This window comes from Pogonomyrmex barbatus, unplaced genomic scaffold, assembly GCF_055798465.1.
Source record: "Pogonomyrmex barbatus isolate J1 unplaced genomic scaffold, ASM5579846v1 scaffold8, whole genome shotgun sequence".
Classification (NCBI taxonomy): Eukaryota; Metazoa; Arthropoda; class Insecta; order Hymenoptera; family Formicidae; genus Pogonomyrmex; species Pogonomyrmex barbatus.
The window spans coordinates 4253648-4267889 of record NW_028297182.1 but is presented as its reverse complement, the minus strand read 5'-3'; the positions used below and the strand labels follow the sequence as shown (position 1 = coordinate 4267889).

The 14242-nt window shown below is 35.5% G+C and overlaps 2 protein-coding genes and 1 long non-coding RNA gene across 3 annotated transcripts; all 3 read right to left on the bottom strand.

The window, feature by feature from the left end:
- Window positions 1–6: 6 nt before the first annotated feature.
- On the bottom strand, window positions 7–1223 carry LOC105424162 (fatty acid-binding protein homolog 5-like). Its single transcript, XM_011634252.2, has 3 exons — window positions 826–1223; window positions 219–323; window positions 7–132 (listed from the first exon to the last, which is right to left on the bottom strand). Exons 1-3 carry the CDS (start codon window positions 1066–1068, stop codon window positions 76–78), a joined length of 405 nt encoding a protein of 134 aa, XP_011632554.2. The 5' UTR covers window positions 1069–1223; the 3' UTR covers window positions 7–75.
- Window positions 1224–3712: 2489 nt separating this feature from the next.
- Window positions 3713–4269, bottom strand: LOC148934715 (uncharacterized). The gene is made up of 2 exons (XR_016141089.1): window positions 3852–4269; window positions 3713–3759 (listed from the first exon to the last, which is right to left on the bottom strand). It is a non-coding gene; the product is annotated as an uncharacterized LOC148934715 (long non-coding RNA).
- A 657-nt stretch (window positions 4270–4926) lies between these two features.
- On the bottom strand, window positions 4927–8366 carry LOC105424161 (malectin-A). Its single transcript, XM_011634251.3, has 4 exons — window positions 7689–8366; window positions 7434–7616; window positions 7187–7244; window positions 4927–7099 (listed from the first exon to the last, which is right to left on the bottom strand). The coding sequence occupies exons 1-4, from the start codon at window positions 8046–8048 to the stop codon at window positions 6891–6893; spliced, it is 810 nt and encodes a 269-aa protein (XP_011632553.2). The 5' UTR covers window positions 8049–8366; the 3' UTR covers window positions 4927–6890.
- Window positions 8367–14242: the final 5876 nt, after the last annotated feature.

Sequence of the window (14242 nt, the reverse complement as noted above, 5' to 3'; positions counted from 1 at the left end):
GAAACATTGTTACATTTCAATCTCTTTAATAAAATGCGATGTTATATAGATTGCTATTTAAATTAGGAACCGGCTTTACAGTCTCTTGTATGTACGCTTGGCTTTGACGTCGCTTTTGTTGGAGGATAGATGCTGAAATGGAAAAGAAGAAACGCGTGAACGCACTTTGTCACGTTACGTCATTGCTATTCGCACGTAATTGTTTCTATCACACTTACCACGACCATTCCGGTGTCGGTGAATTCATAAACTCGAATCGCTTTGAGGTCCGCGGATAAAGTGGTCTCCGTTTTGAAGCCGTTGCCCTCCTTCGTGGTCACGCTCTGGAATAGATATGTAACGATTGTAATCATCGGTCTTATTGTAAAAAAATAACGACGAACGTACGACGGTATTCGGTCCTGAGAATGATGGTAGAACGCAAGATAGATAATTTTCGCATCGCGCGAAGCCCATTGACCTTTGCACCCTTTTAACCATCGTCGCCAGTTACTACCATCATGGACTTTTGTGCGAGAGGAGCGAAAAGAGAAGATTCACTTCCGTCATTTAGCAGACAATCCACGTGGGACTTTCGTAAGACGCGAAAAATTAATACACATGAAAGAAGTTTTATCTAATCATTTCCTACATGGGGGGAGGGAAGAGCACCCTGTCCCGATATATCAAATCTTTTTCTCTATCTAAAAGTGGTAAGTTTCGATGGGAATTCCAACTTTAATATCGAAGAGTAATTGTAAACTATCTATTAATCTTAATTTGTTGTTTGTATTTTACGACGTGACCTCTCTCACGGCCGCACTATCTAATCTCTCCGAGTCTCACCTTGAAGACGAGGCCTTGAGATGGAAGCTGCTCGTCGTAGACCTCTCCGGGCGTGAAGGTAGCGGTGACGGTCTTGCCCTGGCTGGTGACCACGACGACCCACTGCTCGCCGTTCTGTTGAATCTCCACGACCGGCGTGGCCTGCAGGAACGTGTCGGCGAGGTCGGCCTTGCCGAGGCTCTTGATGTAATCCTCGAAGTTCTCGCCCGACACGTATTGATACTTGCCGACTATCTGCACCATGATGGCTCGTGAGGATTATATTGACTGGTCGTGTCACAAGTCAGAACTTGAATCGCCACCGAAGAAAGACGAACGGCGTGCCGGAGCGCGCCGGCTTTTATAACGACATCCGGGGGGGATTTCGTTAAGGGATCTCGCTGGTCCCGCGAGGGAGAGAAAGAGAGAGGGAGAGAGCCGCCGGCCAATCTGCGATGATTCCAGACAAAGTATTCGACAGATTATCGTCGACGGGCGGATAGAGACCGGCCGGTCCGTCTGCCCTGTCGTTTCATCATCGCTGCTGTGACGTACCCCTCGCGCACGGTGGTGGTGCGCGCGAGGGGCGGAAGAGAGGCTCCATTTATTTGCGTCCGCTTGCGGCCACTTGTACGCTGCTTGCCCGCGACTTACATCCTGCACTGACTCAGTAAATTTTAATGTCTTAAATGTTTTATTAGGAATGTTCCTGCTGCGACGGCACGACGCAGAATTATTTTTCTCGTTATCCTCCTTCATTCTGTGAAAATTTGAGAAATATGTTTCACTTCTGAAAATTAAATACTTTAAACCTTGACCTTGATCGAATCTTCCGGAATCTTTTTGTATTATAAATTATTTACGTTAATATTGTTGATGTTTTTTTAGTTTGTCTATTATTTAACATTTAATATTGTTCCTATAAAAATACGAGTTAATATTAACGCACATTTTTATTACGTTAAATATCTTCCATTTCCTTAGAAAGCAACGAGTAGAAAAAAAAAATGCATAATGCAATATTATTCCAATAATGTCGATAATTTCCTTGTTAATTAAATATTAAATTCTCGAATCAATCGATAAAACGATCGTTAAAAGTACATAACAGCCATCCACGTTCCAAACAGTGTCCAAGTGTCACGTTGACACATTGACTTAATTTAATATAATAAAATATTAAAAAAAATTAACATTGTACAAACAGGATAATGAGTTTCACCGGAACGAACGGTCAATATTTGCGATCGTGTTCGCAAGACGAGTCGGTGATCTTTGAACTGACAGCCGTCATAATCGAATCGAGGAAGCAGTCACGATTTACTCAGCTTTACACATCAGTCTGATTATCAAAAATCCTTTATCGCCCGTATCTATCTCTCGAGACTCTTTTCATAGAAGTGCAAACAGAATTCGCTTATCACGGGCGGGCAAAGTTAAACGAACAGGTGGACTTATCGCGATTGCACGGACCGGAGCTAATAATTTGAATAACACTTGAGACGGAGCACGTTGCGCGTTAGCGATGCGCGGATGCGAAAAGCAAAAATACGTGCCGTATGTTCGTGCTCGAGCGTTAAGCTGCGCCGATGATGATGTGTCATCTGTTTGTTAACGAGCGTTTCTTTTTCTAAGATCCGATTAGGAGGGAACGAAGATTCCTGCTAACAGCCTACGTGACACGCGCAGGGAGTGAATGTCGATTGGAGACGCCTCCGTTTGCTCCGAAGGCTCTTATCCAATTTTACCGGATAGATGCAGATAATCGAGGCACACATAACGTGTACATATGTATTTATATCTCGGCCGAGGGTCAAGAGAACGGTTCCAGCGAGCGATGTCTTCGCGTTTCACGATCGCTAGATGAAGGCCAATGTTTATAGCTTGTTAATCACTGTGTGTAATGTCGTTTCCATTTAATCAAAGAAAAATGCGTCATTCTCGTGCAATTATTAATAACGGGAGAATCATATCACAATCACGCAGGAGCGAAAACGTTCGAAAAGATTCTGTGCGGAGCGTCTCTAAGATTTCTCCATCCTCCAATATCGGCGATCGAAATTTTAGGAAATGTTTATGGTCTTTCGGGGTCTTTTTTTGATCGTGATTTTTGTGAATTTCGAGAGAAATTCTTTTCTTAATGATAAGGCTACGATTTATATAAAAAATGCTGTTATTTTTTTATATAAATTTGCAGATGACACTTTTAAGCTGTTGATCGAAATCAAAGATTCTGGAATATTCTACATATATTCTAATATACAAAAAAATGTTAGTATATTTAAAATGAATAAGTATAATTTAAATTCATTTTTAACGCTCTATTTACCAATTAATAACAAACATTTGTGATTGTTTTTCAATTATGTCGTCTTCTGCTTTTACTATTAATTTACGGCTTATTTTAAAATTTTCGCGGCATGCACGCCTGTGGCATCTGATCTTGAATTTTTTGAATAACACTTTTAAATTGCTTCAAGTATTTATAATATTTTCTTGATATAACATAAACATAAAGTATGGAAAATCAACAACTATAAATTCGCACGGAGCACGCTGTAAAGTTCCTAAGAGCACCTATAAATTTTGGAAATATTCAAAGAGTATTGCAAAAGTAGATTATATACGTTCCCTTCATATTCGAAATATATAATGTAAAAAAGATATACGGAATTTATTTTTATGATATCCTCCGAACATTTTCTACATGTACTATTAAGAACGATATATTTATGCCGTATGCAAAGATTTAAAACAAGCCTTCTATTGAAGACAATATAATTAAAAAATAATGGGATCTAATATATTTATTAATAAACAAAGCGCAAATCGAATTTCAATTATATTTATTCATTCTATTCACTGAATTCTCTCATAAATTCGTTTCTTTGGCAACAATTTTGTCTTAAAAAAAAATTACATATAGGCACAATGTGTGTTATATATCACGATCCCCTAAAAAAAAAAAAAAATATATGTACACATATATTTCAGAATAAAAATTAGTTTTATCAACGTGATAAATGTTCCAAGAAAAGTAGTCTCACGAGGGAGAAAGAGCGACAAGACGGATTTCTTCGAGTACACTCCCACCACGCCCAGCGAGAGTTATCATTTTACTGTTATTCAATATCTGTCGGCGGCCGAAAGAGGCTTGTTGCACTACGTACGAATGTTTGATCTCCGATGCATCGCGTTGCTCGCTGATACGGATAAGAGGCATTATAAGTAAGCACTTGGCGCGTTCTTCAAGGGTAAGAAGGGAGGGGACCGGCGCGAGAAAGGGGAGGGAACTCCTCTCTTCTCCAAATCTCGTCCGTCTGGTCCCGCCGTTCCGAAACCACAAGTATAATATAGTCAACAGTACAAGTATAATATAGTAGCCTGAATTGACAGTTAATTGCCGGTGATGAGCATACATCAAAGACTTCGACGGCGCGAGGACGCGCTCCGGCGCGCCCCGGCGCGCCCCGGCGCGCCCACCGCGGGTCACGTGACGTCCCGTCGTCTCAGGCGGGATGAATGAGCTGATTCCCATTAAAGAACATATACGATTCTTTTACGTTGCGGGACGCTCAATTGAATTTATTGTACCTACATGTACACTCTCCCGTTTGCCGGTACGACGAACGATAATCGCGCGATCGATAACCGGCGACGCTCCTCCACTCGTTTAAGCTAACGATTCCTCTTCTTCGTTCTTTTCCTTCTCGACTGTAAAATAGAAGGAGCTGTACTTATCGGCGATGTACGCGAAGTACATCGAATTCTTCAATCGGCAAGAATTTCATTAAAGACAAATATTACGCCGGCTTAGAAAAGATGCAGCTATTGTAGCATCACTCTATACATTCTATATGCAACATCAGAATCCTGAAGGCAAAACGTTTGCTTTTGGAGAATAGCAAAAATACAGATAATATAACACGTAATCGCTCTTTTTCAAATGTGAATCGATGACGAGATAAGATTTGCGCTTGGTCGAATTATCTTGTCAGTATAGACAATTTCATCAAAATCCGTTTGTATTACATAACGTTCGTGACATAGGAGAGCAATTTGGCTCGATAATTTCGCTCTCGTTTTTGTATATGAAAATATCCAAAAGAATAATGCGGAGGATTTTATGTAATAATAGATTTATTTATTCCAACGTGCAAAAGATTGATATATTATACATATATTGGCATTTAACTTTGGCATATAAAGACTCTGTTTGGATTATAAAGACTCTGTTTTATGAAATTCATTTTCAATAATGACATCTAGAAATAAAATTATATCATCCATGCCATATTTATCCAATTTATTCCATATCCAAGATTTTTCGAAATCAAATTGTGTAATGAGAGATAGCCTGTACAGAATGTTGCATAATATATAATAAACTACAAAATAAAGTTTGGGATAAATATGGAAATTATGAGAGAATTCTACACATCGCCTTCTTGAAAATTTTATATATTTATTTCTGGAGCAATTGCACGGTGTATATATATTAAACTCTTTTATGTATGTTTGATATATCAGGACAACCGGATAGATTATTCAACATACAAAAATAATTGAATTGTAGAATAAAATTTTTTTCGTCTGGTTCATTTTCGAGATAACCGTATTTGAAAATTCGTCAGATACATGTATACCTTTGCATGCGTAGATTAGCGTAACTCCTGATTTAATAAATTTTATTCTATGCAAGTGTATGAATAGTTTTGAATAATTTATTATATATTTATAAAATATTTTAGCAATTATAATAATTGCATAATTAATCTATTAGCGAATTCCATTCACTACACTACACTACCAGGTTAGTGCATATTAAAGACTGCTACATATGAAATATCTAAATGTAATAGCATAATATTACTTCCTTAATAATGAAATTATTAATTCATATTCAGCTAAATAATAACAAATTCATTATTGACTATTTATATAATCATTTTGAAGTGTTTATGTATTTTTACATTTCAATAATTTCATGTATATCAGCATTTAGTATGCATTAATCTGGTGTAGTACAATGGAATTCGCTATATTACATTCAATAATTCGACTATTTCGAAATAAAATTTATTATATAAAAATATTTTATTGTATGTTTTTAACTTATATATTTTTGTATATTAAATAATCATCCGTTCGGTTGCACCAACGTCCTGATCTACTCAGGTATTTGGTATAGAATATATATATATATCCAGATTATTTCAAAATCTCCAAACTTAACTTCACAGAGACAGATTGCTTAATCAAACAGATTGATTAATTGAATTAAAAGCCAATTTAATTAGAATCAACTCACTCAATTTTCAAATTGAAAACTCGATTAAGTTGAAACTAAACTAGCAAATGTTATATTTAATCATTGCAAATGATAATATTTTATTCTCTTATATAAGTTGATCGATACAATTTTTTCGGAAGTGATATTTGAAAAAAATTTAAAGTTGTTAAAAAGCTATAATAAATAATGTTAAAATTCATCGAAATATTCATCAACAATCAATACAAATTTATTAGAAATCTGTTATTGTAATTAAGGTTGAAAATTTTGAAGCACTTTTTACACCAAGTATCTCAAATTTTTCACATTATCATTTATTTTTGGAGCAATTATTAATATTCATATATATCGATAATTTTTTTTTAATTTATATAAAATAAAAATTTAAAGATTTTTATTTACTACTAAAAGTTAGCTTAGAATTTAGTAATCTTAAATTAAGGTTTAGACCTAATTACAAAATTGCTTTATAATCAGAAATCAAAATCTCAGAGAGATTCTCAGAGAGAAGGATAATATCAATTTTTTTTATCGAAATGATAATTCTCCTCCAATATGCTCCAATATTCAAATAAAAGTGCAAAAAGATAATATTTTTTATATAATATCTACATTTATAAATTAATAATAAATATTGTCACATAAATCTGGCAATGCAACGGAGGAGCGTAAATAAACGTTTATCTATTTACACTATTTAGACATCTTCTCATAAGTCGAGCGAGCCTAAATAATCGGGAACACTGTTACCGTTAAGTACAAGGCATTTTTATGCACATGTGCGTGTGTTCGTTTATAATTTACATAAACAGAACAATAGTGGGATAAAAGCGCCGATGGCTACGAAAACAGGTAACATTACAGAGGAATCGTCTATCAAGTACGGGTCAGGTGTTCTGGGCCCGCTCGTATGTCTACTACGCACGGTAGTTTCCTCCTCTTCCTCTTGCAAACTGTGATAATCCTCTGGATCAGGTGGTATCGGTCCTAATTGTGGTACATCTAAATAGCAATATAGTATTTGTGAGTATTTTGACCATGAAGAGGTTCAATCAGAATTCATGCATATTAAAATAAAAATATACGAACCATCCAAGGTGCCTTTCACAACTGCTATGGCATTTATTTTTGGATTATCTCTGTAACCCTATAAAATTGTAATGTTAACACAATCATGTTCTGCTATATATATATAAAGAAAGATGGTAAGTATATGCATATATGTCTATGTATATATGTCTAACTTGCAGTACCAATATTCTATAATGGAATATTTTTTAAAGGAAGTATTGTTAATGATTGCAGAATAAATTTTTACAATATATTAATTAACTACCTTTATAAACTCCACTCTTATCTTTCCTGCCAGAATGTCCGACTCCTCATCATTATATATCAACTTTCCACCTTGTACCCTGAATGGAACATATTCATCATGAGCAACACCTCGACCGACTCTTTCAAAGATATCCAAATCAGTGACCACGGTATGATCACCATTCAGCACGACGTCAAAGACCTAGGCAGAATTATATATTACAAATCTGGCAACAATTATCAAGACTAAAATTCATTTAATAAGAAAGTTCACCTTCATGTTTGGCGAGTTAAAGTACACCTCGCAGAACTTGAGTATCATAACGTAATTTCCATCTTGGCTGATCGGGATATCATAGCCGAACGTATTGTGATGATAGCGCTCGGTTTGATACAGGATCTGGTCCATGTTGCCGATGCGTCCTATGATCAGTTGCTTACCATAATCGGAAGCCGTGCCGACTTTCCCCATGAGGGGATCCCTGGCGTAGTGTATCCCATAGCTGTCCGTGTGCGATTCGCCGCCCGCGTTGATCGCGTATATCACCTCGAGGCAATGCGACCCGGTGGCGAACACACCGAGCAGGCACAGTAGGAAAATCGGGAGGCCATTGTTTCCCATTGGTAACCACATTCTTAATGCAGGCGTGTCACATTCGCGGCTCTAAGATAAGACTCGTCTCGTTCCCCGGCCGATGCACAGCGCGCTCATTACTCAATTCGTGAGATCCGCTGTTATTATTATTATTGTTATTGTTGTTGTTGTTATCCGACACGCTTCGTGTCCGGGATCGCTTGGACTCGCATCGAATTCGCATCGAATCGCGAATTCCCGTCGAGCTTACGTCGCACGCGACCGAACCCACATGGCAGGTCGCGCTATCGAGCCGACGGGAAAACACCGCCGTCCAGCTGTGCGGCCATATGTGGCCACGGTGCCGCAATGTTATCCTTATTGACTAGATCGCTGACTTACCGACGGGGCCGCGACACGAGGTAACGGTTCGCGCGATGTCAAAAACGTGTCGCCGAACGTCGCCACTTTTCCGTATTTTCATTTCGGAGAAACAATGGAATGAGCAGGAGAGGGCAAAGAGAAAAAGACGGAGGGAGAAAGAAGCGGAAGAGAGAGAGAAAAATTCATAAAAAAGGATTTGGGAAGCTCTTAGAGGACACTTACAAAAATATTTTGATATTAACATATCATTCATTTTCTACGATAACAATATATTTTTAATCTTTTTCTCGAATTTTTAAATAAATTACAATATTTGCTTTTGCCACTAACTATATACGTGTCTTTATTTTTAATTTTGAAATGTAATGAAGCACGAATCAATTTATGATTATATTCCCTCTTCTCCTCAAAATTAATTTAGTTGATTGGAATTGTAACTTCGGTACAAAACCATCAATTTGGCGGAAGCGCACGATCCAATAACAAGAATCAAAACCGATACAATTTCGCTGAGCTTGTATATTACAAACGCGATGAATTGATGCTAAATTCTTTTTTGTACATTAACGACATCAAAAATTAAATTAACTGAAATTGTATCGTTGTCAATTTTCATCTCAATCTTTTTGTTTTACACATTTTATATTTACTAACTAAATGCAATAATAAAAACAATAATATCAGAAGTTATTAGATTTGATTATTTTACTTTTATTTAATTGTAATATTATTTATTTAATAAACGACGCTCTCTGATAATGAATAATAAAAAGATGTGATTTCACGTTGCACTTGTCTTATGCTCAAACGAGAGTTTGAAAAAAAGATGAATTCCGTTACATATTTTTTTTTTTTTACAATTTGTCAACTCGATGATCGAACCCTTTTCGTGATTTACAAGCGACACTGGCAACGAATCCGTTGCTCGAAATAAATTCACGATCTTATTATATCATTACTATATTTATTCGAGGTTTCCGTTTATTTTTAGTAATAAGAAGTCTCAATGAAAATTGAGAATATCGCTCACGTAGGATATATTTATAACGTCTTGCTCTGTGCACAAAGAATTCACAGCAATTGTTGTACAAAGAACTTGTAATTGCAATTTGTCAAAAAATATGACATATAAACATCCTGTTTACAAATGCATTGCTGAATTAATGTTTTAATACGTATATTTTAATATGTACGCTTATAAACAAAATATTCCATGACGTATTCAATAAATTGCAGTTACAAATTTTTCAATATAAGATCAATTTTCACTTAGCAAGAAGAAATATATTTTTCCAAGACAATATCGATTGAAAATGAGCAACATTTTTTATAAAGCTTTAAAAATACAAAGGGATGAAGTTTTGCTTCTCACTTTTCAATGTAATTAATTTCTTTAAAATCTTAATTTAGATTCGAGATATTTAATATTAAACATGGAAATAATTAAGAAAGAGATGGTATAGAATTGAATTTTAACGAAAGAAATGACATCGAAATTATGAAGGAAAAACCGGTTATAAACTTTTAAATGGCAATCCTTCCATTTTTTGTATTCCAAATTAAGGAACTCGTCCCCGGCTTTCAATGAAACGAGAAGGTTTAAGATTCCGGAACACCCTATATATCACTGAAAAAAAGAACGAGGTCGTCTAAACGTGGGCAATGAGAGAGTGAGAGAGAAAGAAAGACCGAGGTTAAGATGATGTTTCTTTGTGCTAAAATAAACGAGAGATTTTAATACAAAGGAGCAATAAAAATAACTATACAAAGAACGTCAAATCATATCAATAAATCAAAATAATCGAAGATATCAGTGAATTCTCTTGACTTTTCATATTGAGATTTTAATATTTTAAACAAATCTTTCGTTAACGACGAAGAATGTTGATAAAATTCATTAAATAGTTTTGATAAGAATCATAAAATAGATGAAATGATACAATAGTATTATAATGATACAATAGTATTTAGTTTGAGAAAGTTTAGTCATTTAGATAAGATAACAGGAAAATGTTAAAAGAATGACGTAATATTAGGTTGAAAAATTTTCGAAGTCCAAAATTATCATAAATAAAAGAAACAAAGAGGGGGGAAAAAGAAAAAAAGGATAAAAAGAGAAAACGAAAAAAAAATAAGAAATAAAAAAGAATTTAGAATATTTCAAATACTGTGGAAAGTTCGTTCAAATTCTGACATAAATATTGATGAAAGCTGCTTTGAGAAGCTCGCGTCTGAACTTACGTACGAAGAGCGCGATAAATAAACCATTTAATCGATTTTTCGTTTCGAAGAATAACAATTTTCGATTGAAATCAGCCAATGCGGAAATCGATGATCGAATTCTTTCTCTCTCACTCGCTTAGATTTCGCATGCTGCGCTGAAACATGTTGGAAGAGAACGTAAGCTACTCTCCCATTACTTTTGAACCATGCTCCGAGGGGAGACACGGGTCGCATTGTTATATCCCAGCTTCCTCTCGAGCCGACTTGATGACCGTTATTGCGATGCCCGACGCACCTGGCTCAGCCTGGGCAGCAACGCTTCGACGGCAACGATGCACGATGTATACAGAAAAAAAACATTAATCTTGAATCAAGATTATATATTCTTATATATAAAAACAAATAAAAATGGATAATAAAGGCAATGGGAGTCAAGCGCAGTAAATGAGGCGCAAATAATTACCCGTTAAATCCTATCTGTATTTAAGGTTCTTCTTACATTCCAGACGTTTCGATCCATTTTCGGATCATCTTCAGTAGATACATGTAGATGATAAGAATGGTTTGAGACCGTATTAGTTCATGACTTTTCCGATTCGCATCGATAAATGCAATAGTGCAATATCTCGAGGGCCTCTGTCCAAACAGTTCCACAACTGATGTAGAAGACACTCGATGATATCGCCGATTATGACAATAACTTATACACAAAAGGAAATAAATACTGTATATTGCAATAGCAAATGGTCACAATTAAAAGAATATAAGAAATATAAGAAAGAAATAAAAAAAAAATTTTAACAGAGATATAAGATAATAGTCGGTTAGTAAAAAAGAAAAGAAGTAAACACATCTTAACTGTTTCGAGTCAATTATTAAAATGATTATTAAAAATATGAGATTATTAAAAGAGATTGAGAATGAGATTATTAAAAATAATCTCATATATAAATAAGAATATTATAATTTTCTTAAAAAAAAATTTAATATTGAGATAAGTATAGATATTCTCATAAACAAGAATATTATAATCTTCTTAAAAAAATTTTAGTATTGACGTAAATATAAATAGTCTCATATATAAACAAGAATATTGTAATCTTTATATAAAAGTTTAATTTTTAATTGAGCAAAAATAATACAATACTTTAATCAGATTGAGATTAAAGTTTTTAAGAAGAATTATAATATTTTTGTGTGTGAGAATATTTTTCTTGATTTAAAACTAATTTTTGTTTATGAGAGAACACATTGTAAACGCTTATCAAGGCGAAGGCCTCCTAAAATATTTAAGTTTCAGCCAATTTCACAAATGCAGCAAAAACGCGATGAGTTGCATCGACTGTTTAAATAACAATGACTTGATAATTCTTTCATTATTATAGTTTCCTTCTCTTATAGTCCTATACGTAACTTCGAGAGTTCGAATAGAAAACGAATATTTTTTTTATCTTTCTTGAACGTATATCATTTCCTTCTTTTTTAATTTTTTTTTTTTTAAATACGGGAAGAGAATTAAAAAAAGAAATATTTCTTTGTTCTTTTTGCGTTCTTCATTTTTTTTTTGAACGTTTTTTTCAGTGTAGTTAAACGACGTAACATTAAAAATAATGTCAGATAAATGTCGATAAGTAGACTTTTCGAGATAAGTATATGCTTGGAGTAAACGTTTCTACCTTTGAAACCAGTGCAGGTTAATGGATAAAACAGAATAACAATCATTACGGTCATTACAAGCATTACGGCATTTATAATTAAGCAATTTCGTAATTATCATTAATGATTACTTCTCGCAGTGATTAAGCCAAATGGAAGTTCTATTTTTCTGCTTTGCTGTGTTTCTGTTTCTCATTTGTTTACAGAAAGTATGCGATCTCACGCGTTCCTTCCTCGTTCACTTTTTTTCTAGTAATATTTCTGACGAGAACTCTACGGCTTCGGTTCAACAACGTTCGGTTCTTCGAAAGTTATATAAAGTAGTACGGCAGGCGTCGACAATACCTCCTCACTTGAAGACATTTATTTCCGAGTCATTATTCTTACATCGTGACATGTTAAATCCATTGTTGAAATTTAAAATAAAAGAATAAAATATGATTTTAAACGTTCTTATAGAAATATTTAATATTGAAAGATGGTAATCATTTATTTTGAATAGGTTAAAAGCATTGTTGTTACTTTTAATAATAACTCGAAATAAGTAATTTCCAGTATTAAATTGAATTTAATTATAATTAAATTGGATTTAATTAAATACTGTTATGAAGTGTTTTTAATTCAAAAATAAATAATTTCCAGAATGGATTTCTGTAAGAGCATAGGTTTTATTTTGAAAGTTCTTTTAGGTCTTGCCATGAATTTTTAGGAATCTATCGTATGAATATCTAGATACAATGTATAGCTAGGAAGAAATTATATATCTAAGTGAGAAGGCATTATTGATGCCTTCCGACGTATATATATATATATATATATGCTCAGAGTTAAATCGGTATCGATCGCACGAATCGCGCTTCCTCCGTAATTTTCTCTACGTGGACATAAACTCGACACGCGTATTATTGACATTGGGCCACGCAATTTTGCCGCATGTGCGAACGTCAAAGGCGGCTTCCTTCACGATTACTTTATGAGGAAATACATGTGACTCAACGTATAATTTAAAGCTTTCCCTGTCACATCATTTAAGATCGGAAAATCTTGAGATATAATCCATTTTTAATCGTAATAATATATAATTTAAAATGGTGTTAACAAAAAAATCGCTTGTTGTATAATAAACATAAAAAAATATAAATTCTACAAATACGTAATGAGAATCCGTGGAAAATCGAAGGCGTTTCATCGTACCGGAACTTGCGATTTCTCGGAGCCACGTGTTTTACGACGCGTCATGCAAGTACTCGGCGAAATTTTCCACTTGTAACCGCGATAAAAACGACAATTACAAGCCTAACGAATAGTCGTGAGTCATGCGGAATCGAGCTGGTGATCGTATGAGACTCGATCGCACAGCGAGAGTTGCAGCGAGAGGTGAGGTCCCGTTTTCGCCTGTCACGGCCGACATGTTCGAACGATCCGCAGGTGTTCCGCAGAACGATATAATCCGTAAAAACACACGAATCTGTTTCGTGGGAAATCGAGGATAATTAATTCGTGGTTCCGCACCGCGCGCGATCAATTCATTGACGTCATTGGCACACGCGCGAATTTCGCGGGACCTTGAACACGTGGCGACGCTTTGCTTGGACCTTCACCTCTCAGTCCACGCATGCGCGCGCGCGTCGCATGATGCTTTCTAGAACTTCTCGTATTCGCGAGAACGTTCCCCGCGTCTCGGTCAATCCCGGCTTCCGCTGCTCCAACCGGAAGCCGGAACCTCAAGCATGAGTAGTTAATCTCTCGCTCGCCCTCGTCCTCTCCCTCTCCTTCTCGTCGGTCGATCGAGCGACACACGGTCGCAAAGGAAATTTTTCGGTTGGTCACACACGTGTAATTCCAGAGGATGTAACTTTGAGATGTCGCGCGATCAATAACGCGACGCGTTGCAGTCACTTAATTGACTCTCTTGGTGTTGCCCGGGTCGAAGATTCTCGGCCAATCGCGTGCCTACCAGAACGGAATGCAACGCAGTGGTTCGTGAACTT